Source organism: Gopherus flavomarginatus, chromosome 8 (genome assembly GCF_025201925.1).
Source record: "Gopherus flavomarginatus isolate rGopFla2 chromosome 8, rGopFla2.mat.asm, whole genome shotgun sequence".
Taxonomy (NCBI): domain Eukaryota; kingdom Metazoa; phylum Chordata; order Testudines; family Testudinidae; genus Gopherus; species Gopherus flavomarginatus.
Genome location: NC_066624.1, coordinates 18,610,113 through 18,633,518, shown reverse-complemented (window position 1 = coordinate 18,633,518; position 23,406 = coordinate 18,610,113). Strand labels below are relative to the sequence as shown.

The window sequence follows — 23,406 nt, the reverse complement described above, 5'->3', positions numbered from 1 at the left end:
CCTCTAGATGTTGGAAGGAAGAAAATTTCTTCTCTCCTTCCCCATGCCACAGCTTCCTGGCTGCTACAAAGGGAAGGATGGCTCTTCAGTTTGATTGCATCCCAGTCTCTTCTCTCATATCTTTGTTACTCTGTACTTCCCTCCTCTTCACTTCTGTGTGGGTGAGGGAGGCCTGCCATTGCTTATAGCTTTCTCCAGCAGCAATATGAAACTGAAATGAGTAATAGTTTCCATGTTGCACCCATGATTCTGAACAGTGAAACTGAAATTGACTAGAGTTTTAATTTCGTGCTGCTTCACAACTTTTGCTCATCAGCAAAAGTTGTGAAGCAGCCTCTGCAGCTTCCAATGATACTGCATTGGCTTGCATGCAGTTCACACTTAAAAAGTTATCTTTGCAGCCATGTGGGCTAGAAGTGTTTTAAAGCTTTTTATTGAAAATCCAGAGAACCTGGCTCTCAGAGGAAGCTTAGGCCCTTCATCTGCCAGGCGAACCTTGCCCAAGTGCTAGTGGTAAGTGAATTTTTCCAGCCTGACTATAACTTTTCCCTCTTAGGTATTCAGCCTTGATATTTATTTAGAACCCTTTCCCACCTTCCATTAGTATCTTGGGAATTAAACTTTAAAAAATATTTTTAATTAAGGTTTTGTTGAGACTGGATAACTTTAAGGATTGATAGATATGAAGCTTTCTTATTTATGAGTCTCTAGTTTGACTCCATAATTAGCTACCACCCAAAACGATTAGTATGACAGTTGTTGGACATGTAAAATTGTTTGATTATCTTGGAGTTTCTAGTGATCGTGTCCATGTAATTACTATAAAAACAGCTTGCCTGTGGACAGTCTCAGCAGAGAAGCCAAGGCCTCAATGGAATCTGGATACTTGAGAAATGCACTGTTTGCAATTCAGTCGAACTACTGTAATTTGAAACATTCTCACTAATCAACATACCATCCTGGATCATGTAAACTTGTTCAAAATTGTTGCAGTATCACTATATTCTGTACTTATGTTTTGGTTCCAAATACAGTTGGAGAGGTGCTTTTCTCAGTGTTTAAAGAATACATATTTTGTAATAAATAGTATCAGTATTGCATGAAATTCTTTACAAGAAAAGCCTTAAGATTGCTTGTAAAGTGCCATATACTAAAAGAACTCATATAAACTTAAACATCAATGCTTCAGAATGTCTCTGTAGAAGATGCAATGGTTATTAGCCTTTCTTAGAGCAAGTGCAGTTGCAGTGGTGCTGGAAACCCTTGAACTCAATTGAAAGCTCACGTGTGCACTAGCAACATCAAAACTGACTTAAATATAGACAAGGCTCAAGTCTGGTTCTACTCTGAAAAGCAATTCTGCACAAGTGTCATTGTGGGTTTCTTTTGTTTGGTGACTCTTAAGACAATAAATAAATATGCTTAGTTTACACATAAAACATTTTTCTAATTGCCAGTCCTGCACGCTCAACCTGGGATCTGGCCGTTAAGATAGGTTTTTTCTCCTGCATTCTCCTTAGGAACAGGTTCTACAAGCCAAGTTCGATGCTCTGTTACCCTTGTGTAACCTTCTTGTCCTCGGTGGGAGGATTGCCCAAGTGCCTTGCCTTATGAGTAGTAAATTTAAATTAAACAATACTGCTGATTCACAAGGAATAGAATCCATTTTCTTCTATAGTTGTGTTGGTTGTGCTATACTAAGGGCAAGACATAGTAAAATCTTCATCACTAGTCAGCAGATGTGCCTGAGTACACACAAGGAACATCTGTTAGATAAGAGTGCAATGTTTAGTCACTTTTCAGACCAGAACCTAACTTTAAGCCTCCTGGAATGTCTTATACTTTTTAAAGTACTAAATTGACATACATAACTTGGAGTAAAATCGCTTCTAAGTTATTGGATTTGTGTCATTATGTAGGATGTATATTTTTAAAAAGTGAACTGTAAAGATTAGCAAGACCATATGCAATAGAGGCTCATAAATCATTGATGCAAAACTGGCTAGACTTTTTGTAAGAGGTGGGAAGAGGAAATGCAGCGAGGGGACATTTTCAGACAGCGTCTGATATCAGTGTGTGAAATTGCCCAATCAAAGGATGTCTGGGATATAGTAATAAGGATTCAAAACTTTCACCTACTCTCTTCATGGCCACTCCTCAAATCTTCACATAACCTCATTATGCTCCCTAGCCCAGCAGCTAAGCACGGACAGCCCTCTTCTGCAACTCTGCTGTTACTTGGTGGCTAGCTGACTGAAATAGGTGCCAACAGATTCTTAAATCAGCTTCTTAATAGAAGTATTGTGTACTCAGTCAGGAAGGAGATAGTACAGGAAGGATTTGATTCCACAATTACTCATTGGTCGTAGTTATAGGCCTGTTTAAACTAGGTTTTAAGATAATAGCCGTTTTCTGACCCTTTAAGGTTAGCTGCTAAGATAAGCAGAACTGGCGAACAAGTGAATATATAAACAGGTCACTTTTAATCTGTTGATTAACTGAGGTACATAATGATATAAAGGAAAACTCCAGTATAATGATTCTAAATGCTGTTTGAGTAAAGAAGAAAATCCCTACATGTATGTATGACATACAGGAACAACATTCAGAGGCTCTGCCATCTTGAATCAATGCAAAGGGTGACCGAATCTTTTTTTTCCCCTTTAGAAATAATTGGAAATGAGAAGTTTTGCAGAATTGTAAATTGTGTAATATTTTTTAATGGTTAAACCAACAGTGACCTAAATTTTCAGGGATGGTGTAGGTCTACCTTAAAAATAGTGGCTAGGAAGGGGACAAAGGTTTATTTTTGGCTTCTTTTGCTCTGATTCTTTAGTGCTTATTCCTTACCTGAATGGCTTTTTGTGTATGTACTCAGTTATTTTACCTTGTAATAGGGGAATTCCCACCAAAGATGGCACTAATGGAGGCTGTGATCACCATAAGGTTTGCATTGTATGTTCATTGTCCATCGATATTCCCTGAGTATTAGAAAGATGACAACTACCTGGTACCTTCATTCCATTCTCAGTGTCACATAATGGGCTGTCATTAGTGTCAAGTAACCGAGGTCAAAGCTGTTCACTTTCCAAAAGAACATTGATATCTAGGTCTGTGGTTTACAACCAGTGGTCCATGGACCCCTTGGAGTCTGCAGATTAAGATTTCAAATGGAGGTGTGGATCCCTTTGGAAATTTTTTAGGGGTTCGCAAATGAAAAAAGGTTGAATACCACTGATCTAGGAGGGTATTTAAGTGCTGTAAAACTGTCATCATATTTAGAAAAAACAAAAAAGGATGTTTTGCTGCAGATGGTGTTAAAAAAGGAAATAAAGCCAATCAGTGACATTTTTCAACAAGTGACTTTGACCCCCAAAAAATTATTGTCCAGAAGGACTATCATGATACTCTTTGAAGCTGGCTCTAAGTTGTGAGGAAATGAGGGTATGCGCAGTGTTCTGGCAGGGATGTGAAAAAGAACGTGGGGAAGGCTGGGGGGGAGGGGGTGGAGAGTTGTTTAGCCCATATAAATGCAGTGCTAAGTTAAGTGTTTACTTCTCCCTTTTCTTTACTGTTTAAACTATTCCAAAATTACATTAACAAAGCTTTTAGTCTTGCCAGAAAAGCAGAGAGTAAATATACTTATGTCGTCACACTGCCCTCTTAATGGGGCCTGTGGGTGTACTGGGTTCCATTTTTAGATTGTAGCATCTCCATTTTTAGGGTGGTTTGTAGTTAGAACATTTAACAGTTTTTAAAACTAATCTTGCATTAGCACTGCATTAAAAAATACATTGTATGGATACAAAAGCATGGCCCTGTAAGAAAAAGAGCTAGCTACTTCTCTCTTCCTATGGTAGTCTGCAAAATTTAAACTTTCGTTATTTCTAGATATAATCAATTGTGTATTTCATTAAATTTCTCATTACACACACAGAAAAAAAAAATCAAGTTATGCAGTGTAGCTCTTTGAGACAACTGCAATTCAGATAGCAAAGTTCCACCTTTTATTAACTGCTTAGTGAGCTATAAAAACTAATATCCATTGCAGTAGAGCAATTACCACCACCTTTGGTGAGGGTGGTACTTTGACTGGACAGCAGGGAATGAGAGAAATCCAAACAGGTGTAGCGGGATGGGACTGTCCTCCTTGTCCCCCATCCTTCCCTCGTTGGTTCTCTGATTAGTCATTGTCTGAGTAAAGGGGGATGGGGCCAGTTGATTGGCTTCTGTGTGGCCTTGTATGTTTGAGCTAAGCCCAGGCTTTGCAAAAGTCTCTTGCTTTCCAGTTAGCTGTCCTGCCCTTCGTCCCCTTAGTTATAGATTAGGAGCTGTGCCACTTATGATACTGTGGGTCTAACCGATCATCTGTTTTTAGAAGTCAGTAAGGAATTATGCCCATTGGGCCAAATGGGCACATAGCTCGGTGAGTTTTTCTTCACCTTTCTTGTCTCCCCATAGCACAGTTGGGTTAGAAGCAATAGGATTTGAGGTTTCTATAATGCTGTTAAGATTACTGACTCATTGCAATTTGTGGCTTATACCCAGTGCGAGAAGAGGCTAGAAGAGCCAGCTCTCGGAAGTAAATAAGACTGGGATTGCCAAGTTGTACCTTGTGCTCCTAGGGGAGGAGCTTGACAGCTTTGTCAACTGCGGTTCCCCCAACCCAGCCTGGTGGCCCCTGTCACTCCACCCTCCCCTTACATTGGGGTAGTTGGAGGGGATTGAGGGGGAGTTTTCACAACAGAATTGAGTCTATGGGGCAGACTGAGGAGTGTCAGCCTTGAGTTGGTGTTTTGTTTATGGTAAAAGCCCTGTAATCCACACTGGAACTAATTAAATGCTTGATATGTGCCTGCCCCAGCTCTCAATGTAGTCATCTCCCCTCCCCCCCCCCCCCGAGATACAGTGAATAAAGTTATGGCCTCCTATTTAAACCCATCTCATGTGTCCATTAGTCATTCACTTGCATGTCCTAGTCATTGTGTATTAGTGAATCATGACAGTTGTTGCAACAGAGGTGCACCTTTATTTAGTGCTATAAAGCCCAGCAGAAGCCAGAGCCTGAAGTTGTATGCTATGAGTTTTTCATTTGTGCCTGAGTGCAGCATTGCTAGTTGAACCCCTGTTCTTTTAGTTCTTGTTTTTCCTCTTATTTCTGTGAATGGCTGTTCTGCAGTTTAAGGCCATCTCAATGCCCCCCTCTGAGATTTATGTAAATGGCTTGTATAGCATTACTGAACTTAATGGAATTGTGATGTTGTTATAAACCTGTGGAACTCCTTGCCTGAGGAGGTTGTGAAAGTTAGGACTATAACAGGGTTTAAAAGAGAACTAGATTCTCATCCTGGCTAATAGCCATAAATGGACTTAACCTCCAGGAATGTAAGGAATGGTGTCCCTGGCCTCTGTTTGTCAGGGGGTGGTGAGGGATGGCAGGAGAGTGATCACTTGATCATTAACTGTTAGGTTCACTCCCTCTGGAGCATCTGGCATTGGTCACTGTCAGCAGACAAGATACTGGGCTGGATGGACCTTTGGTCTGACCCAGTATGGCCATTCTTATGTCCCCTTGTCTCTCCCCCACTAGAGAGTTTCTCTCATGCTAGAGTCATTCACTATGGCAGGAAAGGCTGAGGCAGCAGGACACTAAAAACAACAGTATAGGAATGGGAGACTCTTCTTGGGTGTGTAGGGTATATATCCTGGGGTTCTAGCCTGTCTCTGCTCTACTTACCAAGGCAGTGCCTCGCTGTCTGCACTGCCATTTGTACCTGTGCTAGCTGGGAGTGCAGTGTATGTGCTGTACGTGCCACCTTAAGTGTAGGCAAAGAAAGAAAAATGCTGCTTGTGAACTTAGTGTCAAAATCCAATGATTTAGACTTTTGAATCAGGCTTGCTAAAAGTGGACTAACAAATCAAGGAATTTTTACTATTCAAGTATATTTACTGTTTTTATTTTGAAATTTGGGTGATATCGGCAACTGATATTAAGTTTATAAGGCTTTTTTTAATTTCAGTATCTGCCATTAAATAATTGTCTGCTTCCCTCTTAATTTCCCTTAACTGTGAACATTTAAATGAATAAAAAAAACCTAAATTTAAAAAAAAATTGTCAAAATTATGAAAATCAAACTCTGCAGATCCTAAATATACTGTAAACGTACAGAAGTGTAAACACTGTAAATATGCGAGTGCACATAATAGAATGGCAACTTGCATGAGTTGTTTCCTTTGTTCTGAAATAATGCGAATTTCTAAATGTAAACACTTGATGGTGGAAGTATGACAAGTCCTTGGCTCATTCATTCTTGCAGTGATAGCTGACTGATTACTGAAATATCTTGAACTATTTTTTGCTTTCACACTAAATGCTTTCAGTAACATTGCATAGAAAATAGGTCACAGGTAAATTTTAGGTGATGTCATCTATAAAATTTTAATAAGAATACTTGGGTGTTACTATTAACTGACACAGAAATTGTACCACAATGTGTCATGGCAGAATTATGGGAACATCTGGAACTTTTGGTGTGATGAGACTGCTTTCCAAGTTTTCTTTCAACATATATAATCAGTCTATTCTTAAGATAGCACCCTTGACCCAAAGCTCTCCCAAGTTCTAAGAAATCAAGCTTCAGAACTCCACTGTGGAGTAAGATGATATTTCTTTGTGCTTCGTTTACTTCATTAGTGAAATATTGGGTAAGGAGGAAGGAATAAATTGTGTCTGGTCATACAGCCAATTTATTGGCACAGCTGTAGCTAGAGCCTTGATTTACTGACTCCCAGGCTTGTATTTCAGCCACAGGCAAATGTTTAGTTAACCAAAAACGCAGTAGTTAAAATGGGATCTCAAACTCTTAGGGTGGACCACGTGTTAGTAGACACTGTTCCGGAACAACTTTCCCTCCCATTCACAATCACCTAACATCCTATGGCTACTGCAGCAGTTGCCTACATGGAGAAGTAATGTCAGTTAAATGTTTAGTGTATTTTAGCTGTCTTTTTAATGACATTTGACAACCGGAAATGAGAAGAGCCAGCAATAAGTGATCAGTCAGCTATCTATGGACCATGGGCGTACAACTTCTGCAGTAGCTAATTCTGCCAGTCTTGTGCTTTATGCTTGTGCTTCAATCTAGGCAGCACACTGTGAGAACCTGTGATAACCACTGGCTGGTATCGCTTTGCAAGTTTAGTAGCGGCTCTGTGATTTCAAGGCACCTTAAAACCAGTTGCAGTTTTCAAGAGAGTCATGCAAACAAGGGGAAACTAAATATACAAATTAACAGGTAAAAAGCAGATGGATGTTGTAGAGCAGGGATTGGCAACCTTTGGCACGCAGCCTGCCAGGGTAAGCACCTTGGCGGGTCGGGCTGGTTTGCCTGCTGCATCTGCAGGTTCGGCCGATCGCGGCTCCCACTGGCCATGATTTGCTGTTCCTGGCCAATGGGGGCTGCGGGAAGTGGCGCAGGCCGAGGTATGTGCTGGCTGCCACTTCCCGCAGCCCCCATTGGCCCAGAGCGGCAAACCGCGGCCAGTAGGAGCCGCGATTGGCTGAACCTGCAGACGCAAATTAGCCTGACCTGCCAGAATGCTTACCCTGGCGGGCCGTGCACCAAAGGCTGTCAATCCCTGTTGTAGAGAGTAATGAAGCTGGTATCATCTTCCTAGTTTACATTAGTTTTTCCTAGTTTACATTTGTTTAGTTTATGTTAGTTTTTCTGTATAATCTGTTTGCTTTATGGGGTCTTAGTAGCAGGCAAGGACTTAATAGATTCAGAGATTAAGGCCAGGATGGCAGTCTAGTCTGACCACCTGAATCAGATGGGCTATGAAACTTTAACCAATGATTCTCCTTTAACTTGACAATTTGTGGTGGAACTAGAGTGTAGCTATGCATCCAGATTCAAATTTGAACTCTGCATAGTATGAATGTGTCTTGAACCCTGCCTATCTATATGTACTTCTGTCAGTGACCCTGCAGGGGTCTATTAACCCCTCTGGCATTCAGCATTAGTTTATTTACAGACTTCCCCTAGCCCTTTAAAGCAGACATATTAGTTAATTCTAGCAGGAATCCCCACTTGACCTGAAAAAGATAACTCAGAACAAAGTATTTGCGTAAACTGGTATATGTGTGTGTGTCTGAATTCTAACTTTCATGTATTATACTAAGGTATAATGTAGCTAATAAATCTCTAACCTTAGACAAAAAGGTTAAGAAAACAGTGTTAAGTCTGAAATAATATTCAAGTTGGAGCTCATCTGAGCAAAGGGAGATTGTGATGGGTGCTCAAAAACAATTGAACAATTTCCTTGATCTCTTCAAATCAAGGCTAGATGCCTTTCTGGAAGGTATGCTATAGTCAGACAGGTTATTGGTTTCAATACAGTGGTAATTGGGTGAAATACTGTGTCCTGTGTTAGAAAGTAGGTCAGACTAGATGACCCCAATGGTTCCTCTGGTCTTTAAAAAAAAAAAATCTATGAAAAGAGCAAAAAAAACAGAAGATCTGTCTACCTCCTTTTCAGGTTCATCAAAAAGAAAGAAAAATAAAATACAAAGTAAGACGTCTTAAACTGCCTCTTCAGTTCGTCATCACTAGAAGAAGGTGAGCTCTTCCCGTCTAATAAAGGAGAGTCACAGGATTCCACTAGCGGCAGATCACCTTGTTTAGTGCTCTGGAAGTCTTCTGCATGTAAAGTTTCAGGGTCCATTCAGCTTTGCAGTTACTGATTTTTATTTTTTTTATATATTGGGGGTGGGATGGGGAGAGAAGACTTGATGTGGCCCCAGACACACAAGAACATTGTAACTAAATTAGTTTCCAAAAATTGCTATAATAACTCACTCATCTCTGAAAGTAAGGGATTAATTCTATGCTCTCTCCTCAAAGTTTGCCATGTGATTGCAGGGACACTAATGGCAGACTCTACCACCATCTAAACTGGTAATATTGCCACCTGCCATTCTGCAATCACATGGTGGTCTTGCATCTTCAAAGGCATTTTGTATATTTCCGTGGTCTCATGAACTATGATCTTCATACTATAAGAAAAGGCCTTCTAATGGTTGGTTCTTAGACTGCTTCACAATTGAAATACCTTGAGGTTTTTGAAATATTGTAGGGCTTGGAGAGGAAAGGTAGCAAGGGAGAGGACTGTCCTGCAAAAGAGAAGATGCATCTGGGCTGTCGTCTGACTAGTCCCTCAAAGAAAGGGAATTTGTTATGGAAAGTGAGAGTGCAAGAAGGTTTTCAAAGCTCATAATGAAAAGTTTGTGGTGCAGTATTCCCAGGGTTATTATCTAGCTTCATGCTCAGCTGATAGCAACACCAAATCTGTTTTGACATCTCTTTTGATGCAGCCATTTCAGGGCTGCTCCTGTACCCCTATAAGCTTTATTGATTTTGCTTCTTTCTTTAGAGAAACACAATAGCTGGTGCATTCACTTTGTAATCTCCTGGGTCCCAAACTCAGTAGATTAATCTAATGTGAGAGATTCCTCCCATCTTAGAAGGCAATGACCACCTCAAGATATTTTTGATTGAAAAAAATATCAGTGGAAAACCAGGTAACCTTGGCAGTGGTGGCTTGTGCCAGACTAACCTTGGTATCCCTGGGAAGTTGGGGGGGAATGACATGATCAAAGGACATTGAGTAGAAAAATCAGTGCAGCATTCATGAGGAAGTAGCAGCTGGTTTAGCTGTATTTATTCAGAGGATTTATTTCTCCAGGATATTGTTAGAGTGGATGAAGGTTATGGTGCCATAATGCCTGCCTGCTAACTGAGCTCTAGACAGATGTAGAAAGAGATAAATGCATGCCTTACTGTAGCAGATTTTATACAATGCTTTCAAAGTCTTGATACCAAGTGTGGCACACGTCTTGTCACAATTGTCTGTGAACAGAGACTTTCCCTGAAATCTGAAGCCAGATTTTACTTGAGATGAACAATCAGTCTAGACCAGAGATACGCAACTTTTCTTAATAAAGAGTGTCTTATGTATATCTCCTCTCCTAGTTATGACCCCATTGTGATCAGTCATACATGTGACAAATTGCTTATAGGAAAGACTAAAACAAGGGCATGTCTGAAGGACTGATATTTGTACCTTCTTATTTGTATTTCACTGCTAAGTAATTGTTTTCTTTTAATAGAAAATGCACTAGACTCCTCCTGCTTTTCTTTTTCTTTTCTCTCCCACCCCTATCTCCTCTGCAGACCCCCACTGCTCTTTTCCTGCATTCTGGAACTCCCATCTGAGGCTGTTCATCTCAAGAACTCTGTAGGACTTGAATTCCAACCTTGCATATTTCAGGGGACTGGGAATCCAGGAACTACATGAACTTTTTTCTCCCTCTGCCTATAACTCCACCTGCTCTTGCTCCCCAGGGCTTACCTCTGCTAGTGTAGAGACTCCTTCCCCCATCCAGACACACTACCTACTGCCCCAGAGAGAGACTGCTTCTTTCTTCTGTCCCAACTTGCCAATTTGTTCAGTGCCCATGCCCTCTCCCTGATATACTTCCTTGATCCTCCTATCCCACCCATCATGCACTTCCTGCTTCTCTGTTTGCTTGCCTGCTAGAATCCCTTGCCTAACTTTGGTATTCCTTATCTCCCTTTTGCCACCCCCCAACTTTATCCTTGCTCCAAACGCTGACACTCCCCAGGTTCAATCTACCAACTTGAGTCAAGCTGTCTGCTTCCTTGGCCCCTTCTCCAAGCCCTGGCCCCTTGATGAAAGCAGGGGGGATAGAACAAGTGATAAATATAGAAGAACCAGGTGATGTCTCAAGCAATAGACTACAGTCTGAGATGTGTTCGCTCTAGGCCATATGAATGTAATGCTCCAACTTGTGGCAGCAGAAAGTAGTACATATCAAAATCTAAATATTTTTGCAAGTTATTTTGCTCAAAGATGAACTAGGTTCAGTTTTCATTAAAACTTGCCTTACCTGCATTAATATCTTCAATGTCTTAAAATACATTTTTTTAAAAACTTTTTAATAGTTTGTCCTTTTTTGCATTTGACTGCCATGTTCCGTCTTGGCTATGAGTAGACTAGAACAGCGGTTCACAAACTTCATTGCACCACGATCCCCTTCTGACAACAGAATTACTACATGACTCTTGGGGAGGGGGTGGAGCCAGATCCCCACTGCCCTGGATGCGAGTGGAGTTCGGGCATCAGCCCTGCATCCCAGCAAGTCTAATGCTGGCCCTGGTGACCCCATTATAATGGGGTTCTGACCCCCTTTGGGGTCCTTACCCACAGTTTGAGAACCACTGGATTAGAAAATACCAAGTCAGTGTAATTTTCTGGTTCTCGTGCACTGGCACAATGCTGTAATGTTTTGGGGCTACACCCACTGTAGGGGAAAGCTTAGATCCAAATTATTTTTTTCATTAAATAACAAAATTCTGTTGATCTGTGTTTAACAAAACGAATGTATGTTTTGGCCTTAAACTATCTGACATTATTCTGTTAAATCAGATTATCTAAATATTAATGTTTAAGAAGCCAAGTTCATTGACACTTGTGGACTTAATATAATCTGTCCCACATCCCCACAAGTTGAGGTGGGTAAGACCAAGGCCCCAGTCCTATAGGCACTTGTGCTTAACTTTGTGAACATCCAACTACTTCCATTGACTTCAAATGGACTGCACACACTTGTATGCATGGGTCACCACTAAAGTGGTTCAGTGTTATTGGTAGGAGTCAGTAATCCATGTTGCCCGTTAGTGAGGCTTGCTTTTAAAAAAAAATTGAAGCTTAAGTGTTCCTGGTATTCTTTGACATTTTAGTGGTGAAAGTGGGACTGCTAGAGGTTTAAACCAACCTTAAAATCTTACTGCTCACTTGGGGGTTTGGGAGGGGGTCAAAGGGGGGATGAATTAGCAAAATTGTTACACATGCACAGATTAAGATTTATGTTGGAGCTCAGAAAATGAGTTCTGGCTGCTGAATTGGACTGTTTACAGAGAAGATAGCACTCTGGCCTTTGCACTACTGATCTTTCAGACGATGAGCTTGTCGTCAAGAGAGACTTGGCCATCGTGGAGAAAATTTCCTTTGTACAGGCGTATATTTTAAAATCTAGATAGCATCTGCCCTTAAATGCCTTTTGCCTGCCTTACGGGGGATTCTGTTAGTGCTCAGCTCAAAATTAAAAAGAGCGAGGATTTTCTGTACGACTAGTATGAATGGGATATTTTCCTTTGTTCTGTGGTGGTCTCATAAGAACTGTCTTTCTATAGCAAAGAGATGTCTGAGGGAAGATTTCTTGGCTTCTGGGGAGAGAGTCTAAGGGAAGATAAGCAAATAAAATGCATCATGTCAGCTAGCAAGAAATTTGCTTCTCTGGCTATTGAGTATTGTAGCTAGAGACTAGTCTGTTTTCCAGCATTTGTATCTGAATGACATGGGCCTGTCTACAGTAGACAAAACAGAAATAGTAAAGTAGGCTTCCAAATACTGTGGCCAATGCAGAAGCAGCTAATTTGTAGGGTTTGTTTAGTTTTGCAACAGAGAAATATTATGTTATTGAAATACCAGTTTGACTATCAATACTGTAACACTTGTAAGAATTCTGCAGTCACACATGCCTTTTCTTCCTCCCTAAAACAGCCCGCTGTTTGTAACGTGGAAGATTGGTCGAGATAAACGATTGCGTGGATGCATAGGTACTTTTTCAGCCATGAACCTGCATTCAGGACTCAGGGAGTACACACTTACTAGGTAAGATCTGGTTTTGTTGTTTCAACTTCTGCATTTAAATATTTTCATAGGGGAATCAAAACAGAACCTGAGTTTTGTGATTTCTTTGTTTCTGAATTTATCAGCCAAAATTTTTAACTCCTTTGACACCATCTAATTTCCCTACTATGTGATCACTGGTACTGTGGTGTTAATAGCTTCAGTTAAACCCATAGCATGATTCTTTTTCTTAGTCTAAAATACTGTTTTCCAGAAACTTACTATAACTGACTCATAATAGTTTTTTTCCCCTAGTGGATAGACAACTTTTGATCTTAATAGTTAATTTGAGGGAAGAATGGCAGCAAGTCAGTTTTGGGGATTATCATATTCACAAGTCTAAAACAGCAGGTATTCTCACCCCTTCTCCATCAGGTGCTTCCAATCAGCTGCAGTTAATTTAATCCTACATATTTCCATTACATGTACTCTTCAGATACATCCCAGCCCTTGAGTGGGAAACTTTTGGACTAGGGAGGTAAGTGATAATCCTCACTTCCCTGACAGCATAATCCTTTATTTTTGAGCCACACTCAAAATCATTCACTTTAGTGTTTCTTTTCCTTTTGCATAGGGTGAAAAATAAATACATCACTAGAGCTATAAGTAGGGATTGTACTTGGTTTCCTTTGATTTGTGATTTTAGGTTCTCTAAAGTGTGGGTGGGATTGAACTGTAAAAAATTTTAAACAGCAATGTACTGCTTTGTAGCACTTCAAAATGGAAAATATATTCTGGTGCATGTAGACTTCTAGGGTGGTTACCATCCCATCTCTATTACTCTAAGTACTTGGAATTTCTAGACCACTTGCGTTTGGAGACTTGCTTCTAGTGCTGGATCTTCCTCTGTTAAAATCCCACACTGCTAATATTAACTGTTGACATAATGGAGTCTAGTCATGTGTCTCTCTCTCTCTCTCTCTCTTTGTGAATGATTAAGCTAATAAAATCCTGAGACTACTTCAGGCTTAGCAGGCAAATGCAGGAAGTAACTCAACTATTCATTTGCTTGGGTGCCTTAAACTTGGAGAAAACCTAGTTGTCTTCCTTGTGTCAGTTATAATACCTGGAACATCTCTGGCTATGCTTTAAGACTCTGCAATAAAAAATGATCAGTAAAACAGGACTTGTAAAATATATTATACATTATTAGTAGTAGTATTTGTATAACGTTGTGCCTAGAGTTCTAAAGGAAGTTAAGGACCCATCATACTAGGAACTGTACAGACAGTAAAACACTTCCAAAGAGCTTAAAGTCTAAAAGTATATTCTGCTGTTTTGGGTCAGATATTGCAGTTTTGTGCAGAAAACCTCCATCAGAGGCTAGGAGAAAGAAGTCAGAACACAGAAGTGAAGTCTAATGGCAAACAGTAAAACAAAGAAAGAAAATACAAGGAGGCACTTGGAATACCGTAAATACTATAGAATTGGTAAACCTGTGGAAATTGATGTGAAGAGGACAGATTACCTAATCTTGAGGGAATCCATGGAAGAGCGTTTAAAACATGCAAGTTAAATGCAGTGTCAGTCATAGTCTTTCATTGTCCAGGAGTTGCATGGCACGATACTCTTGTGTGATTTAGAAGATGCTTGGAAGACACTTACCCTTTCTAACTTCTGAATTTGGGATGTAATGGTAACAAAAATATTAAAAGTGGCACCTAACATAGGGGAATCAAAATAGCTTAAATACACTATTTAAAATGGACAACTAATATGGAAAATTACGCTAAGCTGTCCAGAAAGAGGTTTTAATAGGAAGATGCTATCAACCTTGAGCACAGGAGAATGTGATTACAGCTTAGTATTTTTCCACATAAAGGGAAACCTTATACCTCAAGAACTAAAAGCCAACCTAATTTGTGAAATAGGGCTCTTTGTAATACAGTGAGCGTACTTAATTTTCACTACTTGTTTGAAAATCTTTACTGGTTCTACTGGAATCTCCCATTATTTTTACAGGAAATCTCTCAAACTTGTTTTTTTAATAGCTTTCAGTATGATAGAAACATTCTAGGTGTGAGCACTGGGATTCTGAGTAAGTTACAAGGTTTCTGGAATTTGATGGCACATATATGCAGAGAGACTATTGATTTGCATTGGCTAGCATGAGATTGTGGTAGTGGTGGCGGCGACTTTCTGTATAGCAGACGTTTAGAAAGAAGAAAAAGACTGAGTGTATTATCTGCATTTCCCAGACAAGTTTCCTTTATCTCCAAAAAGTGAAGGAAAGTGAAATCAGGGAAGGAGCTCTCGGCCTTTAAACAAGGGAACTTTCCAGAAAGAAACTTGGAGAACCAGAGCAGAAGAGACCCTCAAATGGCCATCAACTTTCATGACTTGAGGCTTCACAAGCCCCACTAGGAGGGACCCGAAACTAGGATGTTCTAATTAGTTAAACGGTATGTAAGTTATGACATTCTTGAGGAAGGTAAAAATAGTTCCCAAAAGCAAAGAAAAATGACTGAAAATTCTTTGGAGGCAAACTAATCCAGAGGGCAGGCTGCTCATGAACGGGCCATGGGCACCTGAGAATAGAGCTTGATCATAATTGTCAAAGAACGAAGTTGCAGGCTAAGCTTCTCCTGATCTTGATCACATGTTGCCTTCAAGACATCTTATTCAGCTGTTTTAGAAAAAAGGAAGCTCTTGCAAAAGATGCCTTCTTGATTCATTCTAAGCCTTTTAGTAACTTCCAGACTGTTGATTGAGATGGATTTTTTCAGAGCCCTTCAGCATCCACAGACCTTGTGGACTAAAGACTAAGGAAGCACTGTCATCGAATAATTGAAATCCTCTTAAAGCTAGACTTTCATTTTCAAAACCTGGAATTAGGAATTCCAAAGTACTCACCATACTAAGCGGCTAACTTTTCTAGTATGTCAGTTGCCTGTGGTTTCAAGGAGTGAGTTAGAACACCCTTGTGTTAATCAAGGTATACTAGACTTCCTTCATATTGGGATGAGATAAAGAGGTCACTAACATTTGGCACATCAGGTTATCAGACTTCATTAGTTCTGCAGGTGATCTCTAATTCCCTCCACTCTTCACAGTACACAGTAATTTTAATTTTTTAAATAAAGAAAGGATAGTGGATCTGTCAATCCAAAATGAGTAGCTCTCTCTCCCACCCTACCCTTTTTGGAAGCCAAGCCCACAAGTCTGGCAACTGCCTTTTACAGTCTTAGACCAGAAAAGGTAGTAATGTGATAGAAAATGAGTTCTGCATTTTGAGCAATGGAGGTTATTAGTGGTATTGCCAGCATGCTCTGAACAGGAAATTTCTGATGTTGAATGACTCAATTAATTGGATGCATCTGCCCAAGTCGTGAGAAAGGGATGAGAATACCCATAGTTTAAAAAAAGTTAGTAAATGTATTTCTAATAAAATTGAATTCTACAAGATTTACTTTACAGATACATAAAACTGTGAGACAGGGAAGGAAGTGGATTATTGCAGGATTTCATGAAAGGAGTGGGTGGGCGAGGTTCTCTGGCCTGCAACGTGCAGGAGGTCAGACTAGATCTGCTGTTCTCAACCTATTTACCATTGTGGGCTGCATATGCATCCCGCAATGCTTTGTGAGCTGCATCCAATCCTAGCAGCATGGCCCTGAAAATGTCACATGGGCCACAACTCTGAGCTGCAAGCAGCTCATGGGCCGCAGGTTGAGAACCACTGTACTAGATGATCACAATGGTCCCTTCTGGCCTTTGAGTCTGAGTAGAAGTTTGAATGTAGTGATTGACATGAGTTTAGCAAAAGGCTAACTGGGTAAAAATAAATCTAACCTTTTTCAAAGGCATTGCAATATTTAATATTGTAGGATTTAAGAACTATACCATGGAAAAACAGTCCTTCAGACTGATTGTATGAACTGAGTAATCCACCTGAATGTGTAAAATAAATCAATCCAGATTATGAAAAATTACCTTGTGTTTTGCAGCTTCATCAAGAAAATACACTGAACTTGGAAGCAGGTTACTACAACATTTCAGAACAGGTTGACAAACTTTTTCATGTATTCTGTTCAGCAGTAAGACTTAGGTTTTGGCAGTGAAGACTTACAGTTGAGGTGCTCAATAAAATAGGTTTTATTTGCTAGTAATCCTTTAGTTACCTGTTAACTAGGTTATAATTCACTGTATATTTCTCACTTGGGTCATACCATAGCTGAAAGGCAGGTTAAGCTAGCAGAGTACAAAAATTTCTTCTTGATTTAGCAAGAGCAGTGGCATAAAACGATAATTACATCAGTTTCACACTGCTGTTCCTCCAACTTGTACCATAACTGGTGTATATTCCTGGGGAGGCAATTAGTGAGGAGAGGCAGACAGAAGAAGGTGGATTCTGTGACAGAAAGGGAGAGAGAAAAGCAGTAAAAAAAGTTGATATTGGAAGCCCACAAACCTGAAGTGGACTGGACTGGCCTGGTGGGCTACAATCTGCACATCCACTTTGTAGTTTTTATGCCTTATACCAGCAGGGACCTGGGAGTGCACACAGTGCACTTTGTTCTGTGAATGAAAGGTGTATCTTACTACTCTCAGCTGGAGATGATTAGTAGAGAACGTATCTTTCTGGGTCTAGAGGGAGGCATGTTCAATATTCCTCCCTGCAATGTTGTCTGTGGTAGGACAGGAATAAGAGGAGGGAGTTGGGATTCTAGCTATAAAATCCAAGGAAGGGGAAGTGCTACACAATTCTCTCCGCTTAAAACTTAATTTAGAAGTAGATATATTTGAGTTTTAGAACACCAGTACTGTCAGTTGGCATACATCTCCCAGTTTAATTGATCATTAAAAAAAAAAATTAAGTTCTTATATTCTCCTCCACCCCCATGAAAAAAAAAAATCAGTTCTTTTCTCCCACTCTGCTGACAGGAAACTAAACATGAGTGTATGAGCTATTTTTTTCATATTACAAACACTTGAATGATTGATCACAGTAAAAGGGGATTCAAGTTATCTAGTAAGTTTCATAGATGTATATTTGTGTTCTGCTTTCCCCCCCTTCAGTTGAACTTTAGCATTTTGTTTTTGTTCATATTTAAGGTCAATATAGATTAACGTACAACTTCCATTACATCTCTTCAGTTCTTGGACCAACCTTCACACTAACTCCACACAACCATTTTCAGGTATTATCCCCTATGACTTTATACATCTTTATTCTCTTTCACCACACCTTAGTCCCATGCTAGGTTCAGGGATCTGCCAGTCCACAACATAACTGATGAAACGATTAACACACAAAGGATAGCCATGGTAGCTGTGACTCTGACTTCAGAGTTGAAATGAGTTTCATTCAGAATCAACTTTTGTTACTCCTGAGCAGTTTGAGCTTCATGGGATTGATTTTTTCCTGCACAAAGTAGAGTGCATCATCTCTGCGTATTCTAGATCCTGCCAGTTCATGAAATGAAATCTGAGTTTTGAATGTAAGGATTATATTTGAATATAAGTGAATAAATGGGAGAGTACTACAGGTTACTTTGTCAAGCATAGTAAGGAATGCGATTTATATGTAATGGGGCTCTTAAATTTGTGACGTAAGCAGTTCTGACAGTTTGTTTCCAAAATAGTCTTCCTAGGCAAGTTAATTTTGAGTTCAATAGAAATTTGTTTAGGTCACAGTATATACTGTAAACCAGCTTTTTCCTTTCATGTTGGTTATGTTAATAGTCATGTAGTCTTTTAAATGTAAATATCTGTTGATGTTTTCTTCATAAATTGAAAGCAGTGTATTTTATATAATCTGATATTGCATTCGTTCTTGCTTGTTCCTCCAAATTTGTTATTTTGTGTTCCTTACTCTTAATTATCTTCTGAAGTTAAACTATTTTGTGCATGTGAGCTCTCTGTATGAGAGAGGGGCTGCCAGTTTTTGTTCAACATTTTAAATTAGTATTTACTGTCGTTAAGTAGATGTAACAAAATGTATCATGTCCTATTAATGTCTTGCTAAGAATTGCTACTCATGGTACAGAATGGTCAATACATCACTTAAACTATTGAAAGAAAATGAAGCCAGAGTGTAAGCATATTTGAGGCAGCAGGGCTTGCTTTACAAGATGGAAGACATTAGAAACATCAGTGAACACCTCCAGAGAGCTTTTATTGGCTAAGTAGGATACCATTTGCTTCCTTACAAAAAAAAAAAATCAATTGGGTCTCACCACTTACACTTAATTTCCTCAGATCTTTTGGAATGAGAGTTGCTTTCAATGCAGAGTTTTCATGGCTTGTTGATTTATAATACACTGTGAATGTATTTGGTGTTGTACAATAGAACTGTACCAGAGAAGTTCCCCGTCCCATCATAGTCTAAGGGCACAGGCTAGGAAGTACAAGACATTACTGTACATTGGCTTATGAATCTAGTGGCATAAATGGAACTGGAGTCAAAGCAGCTGAGTGTAAAGGAGTTTTTGAATGAGACAGGAGGGTTTGGTGTATGTAGTGTCACAGCCAGACTGAACCAGTGTCCCAAGAGTGGCATGGAAGTTATTTGCTGCTTCTCCTGGGTATATTTATGCCTGTTTTTCCGCTTGTTCTCAGTGATTAAATGCCTGTCTCTTTAGATATACAAGATGGGGGGTTTCCCCTCAGCTTAGATGCTAGGTGGAAAAAGAATGGATTGCACCAACTAAAAAGTGCTTATGTGCTGAATATGAGGATGGTCTCTTGGTTGTTGCAATTTAATTTATATTTGGATTTTTGAGACAGACTGGGCTGGTAGAGATTCAGGAGCAGTGATCGTGTGCTGGGAGATCCAACTCAGTAATAAACTAAAAGGCTTGATTTACTTTAGTGGGGTGTTTTATTTGAACTATAAAGTTCTTCCATAACTTACCAGGAATGCAAGTGCAAGAGGATAAAGAAAGGATTCTGAAAATTCCGTGCAAGCTGTTAATAGTATTAAATGTTGCTGCTTTGTATAGAAGTGACCATGGGATGGGGGCCTCTTAAATTTTTCTATTTAGATTCTGCTTCTCCCTGGCACTTGAGGTTGTATGCAGAGGAAATGTCACAAACTGGGTGTGATGGACCAGGATCCAAAGGCCAGTGTTCTCACTGTTCAGTAGGACTTTGTAGCCTGTGAAACTGGCTGTGCTCCAGTCAGAATGAGATTTAAAATACACGTGCTCATAACTTTGCTAGATTTTATACTGTGCTAAACAGATATAAGCAGTTCTAAAAGCTGTTCATGTTGAGACTAGGAATGGCAAAGCTACATCCACTTAAAAAGTTGGCTTCTTTTATAGAGCTGCACAGTGAGGTAGCCAAAGAGCTTTTGGAAGGGGAAATGGCATACCCAGCTGTGGGGGAGCTCAAGCAGCCCTCAAAATGTTAAGAACTGTATCAGTGTTTAAAGCGTGAATAATTCAGAATGAGTAGTCCGAAAACTTAATTTCAACAGGCTTATGTCCCTGCCCTCCTTACCATACAAAGCATCAGCAGTTATTGTGAGCCTTTCATAGACTGGGAGTTCAGTTCAGATAGCCCCTGCTGAAATGTGAATGTGATCTCTGAAGTTGTTTGAGTCATGGACTCCTAAGTTTGTAAGTTTTAAAATTGGGCTACTTTTGTGGCAGAAATGTATACACTTTTTCAAACCTTTTCTAAATATTTTAAATTGAACCATTTTAGAATCAGTTACACTCAGAATAGTCACTTGTCAATCAAGTTTGTTAAAGCACTCTTCTTCTTCACCCTTAAACAATCTTCCTAAAGGGTGTGTTTGCTGACATTGACAAAAAACTTTTGGTGGCACTTACATATAGTGTTGACTATTAAAAAATCCTGTTGATCTATTTTATAAACAGCAGTTTAATGTCTTTGATACTTTTGAATCATAAATGACATCCACTGGTACAATTTAGAAAACCTGTAATATCTTGTTTCTAATTTCTCAGAAACACATCAGAATCTACTTTTACAATGCAGTTTTCAACTTTTGAATGGTGGTTTTGTGTGTGAATGTTTTGTTTCACTCTGTTAAACTTCAAAATTTAGAAAAGGTATTTAAAAGTTAACTGTTTATGATCCAAGTGTAGTCTTTTAGGTATATTTATTAATTCCATGTGCACTGTGACTAGTTGTTTACATTCTAGCCTTTAAAGAGTTACATTGAGGGAAAAAATGGCTACACTCCAGCATTATAAAATGCACTTTTTTAACTTGCTTTTCAACTAACCCAGGCTGGGCTTTCCCAATCGTTTAAACTCAAGTCTATCCTATAGTGCTGGTATAGTCCTTTATTTTTACTACAATTTACTAATAGCAGAAGAGTCTGTGGTCCCATACTTAATCTGGCAGGTTGAGAGGTACTGGATATAAATAACTCCCACAAGAACTTCTGTAACTCTGACAGTTGTTAAAGAGCACTTTGACAATCATGAGCACAACTAATTGCTCCAGGGATCTTATCCATCTGTCATACACTGTAGTACCAGCTTCTCTGGGAAGGGCCTTTGTGAAAACAGTAATTGCTAAGACCTTGGCTACACTGTGCTTTACAGCTCTGCAACTTTCTCGCTCAGGGGTTTGAAAAAAAACCCACACCCCTGAGTGCTGCAAGATACAGCGCTGTAAAGCGTCAGTGTAAACAGCGCTGGCGCTGCAACCACACTCGCACTTTAAAGCGCTGACGTGGCAGCGCTTTGAAGTTTCAAGTGTAGCCATAGCCTCACATATCCTGTAATTCAGTGTCTGAAACTAGATTTAAAACCAGGCTTTTCTTATCAGGGTGGAACTCAGACTTAATTCAAATGAACAATATTAAAGCTTTTTCTTACATTTTATTCATTTTTCGGTTGAGTGGAGAGATTTTGTTCTGGATCTGGTTTGATTTAATGGGAGGAGAAGAAAAAAGGCACTTCTATAAAGAGCATAACTTTTAATATGTACAATATTTAACTTGATGTACTTCTGTAATATTGCAGGGTGAAATAGATCCCAAGCCACTAATAATTTACAAGTCATTCCTCAATTCAAATACTAGTCTAATTGATATCTAAGTAGTGTTTGCAGTGTTCTGTAATTAAAAGCTAGATTAGAAACACATTGTACATGGAAAGATGCAAGTTATTTAAAGACAAAAAAACCTTTTCTTTCTCAACAGTCAGCACTGTTAGAGTGAATGGTTTAAAATGTGAAGTATATTTTGTAGATAACTCTAAATTAATTTTGGATATGATTTTTTCCCCTCAAATCATTGGCTTATTTTCAGTTCAACTAACAGCCAAAAAACAGAAGAAATGTTTTCTGACTGATTGGTTATTTTCTAATTTAGCAACTTAATAAGGAGACAGGTAGTTTAAATTAGTTCATATCTGAGGATTTAGAGGTCTGAATTTTTTTTTAAGTTCACTATGTTAAGATTTTTTCAAATAGCTTCAACTCTTACAGGAGACAATAAAAAGTATTCTCCTGTTTCTAGAACAGCATATTGCCGACATTTTCAAAGCAACCTGGATGATTTGATGCTGGTGCAAAAATCTAGTGAAAAAAAAATACATTTCATCTTTACAAAACATAGGAGAAGGAGGGGACAGCCTTTTCATATGACAAGTATTTGGAAAGGATGTGACATTCTCAGTCTTCTAGAAGATTGTGATTGCTATCTTAGGGTATGTCTACATGTACAATTTTGCAGCGCTGGTTGTTACAGCTGTATTAGTACAGCTGTATAGGGCCAGCGCTGCAGAGTGGCCACACTTACAGCAACCAGCGCTGCAAGTGGTGTTAGATGTGGCCACACTGCAGCGCTGTTGGGCGGCTTCAAGGGGGGTTCGGGGAACGCGAGAGCAAACCGGGGAAGGAGACCAGCTTCACCGCGGTTTGCTCTCGCAGTTCCCCGAACCCCCCTGCAAACCGCAGGGAAGGAGACCTGCTTGCTCGGGGGTTTCGGGGAACGCGAGAGCAAACCGGGGAAGGAGACCAGCTTCGCCGCGGTTTGCTCTCGCGTTCCCCGAACCACCCTGCAAACCGCAGGGAAGGAGACCTGCTTGCTCGGGGTTCGGGGAACGCGAGAGCAAACCGGGGAAGGAGACCAGCTTGATTACCAGAGGCTTCCTCAGGTATGCTGGGATACCTGCTTATTCCACGGAGGTCAAGAAAAGCGCTGGTAAGTGTCTACACTTGATTACCAGCGCTGGATCCTCTACACTCGAGACAAAACGGGAGTACGGCCAGCGCTGCAAACAGGGAGTTGAAGCGCTGGTGATGCCCTGCAGATGTGTACACCTCCTAAGTTGCAGCGCTGTAACCCCCTCACCAGCACTGCAACTTTGTGATGTAGACAAGCCCTTAGACAATTTATTTGAACATGTTCTGTTAAAGAATTGGTGCTGTCAGTTATTTGTCCCCAGAAGTTCCTGCATAGTTTTCAAGCTCTGTAGACTTCCCTTTCTCCTCTGCACTGAGGATGCATTCTGCAGTTCAGCTCCCTTCTCCACAAAGAGGCTTTTTCCCCTTGACCTAGACTGCTTATCTTTTACTGCAAAGAGCAGAAGGTGTGCTTTGTCTGTGGTGGTCTCTGCTCTGCATGCTGCCTCATTAGTTAGGGCAACCCCTCTGTGTTCTGCTTTCTAATTACTGAAGCAGTGACTTGTTTTCTCATCCATA

The 23,406-nt window shown here is 39.9% G+C and overlaps 1 protein-coding gene across 2 annotated transcripts in view; it reads left to right on the top strand.

The window, feature by feature from the left end:
• The window catches only part of AMMECR1 (AMMECR nuclear protein 1), a 114,714-nt gene that overhangs the window by 40,479 nt on the left and 50,829 nt on the right, over positions 1 to 23,406 (top strand). Inside the window, exons 3-5 of one of the 2 annotated variants that reach the window (XR_007775938.1) lie at positions 12,646 to 12,756; positions 16,722 to 16,778; positions 17,830 to 17,915. Coding sequence is in view for 1 of the 2 variants with exons in the window: in XM_050965169.1 (XP_050821126.1) it covers positions 12,646 to 12,756 (111 nt within the window). In the remaining variant the exon portion in view is untranslated. The remainder of the gene's footprint in view (positions 1 to 12,645; positions 12,757 to 16,721; positions 16,779 to 17,829; positions 17,916 to 23,406) is intronic. The other variant, XM_050965169.1, reaches the window with a different exon arrangement.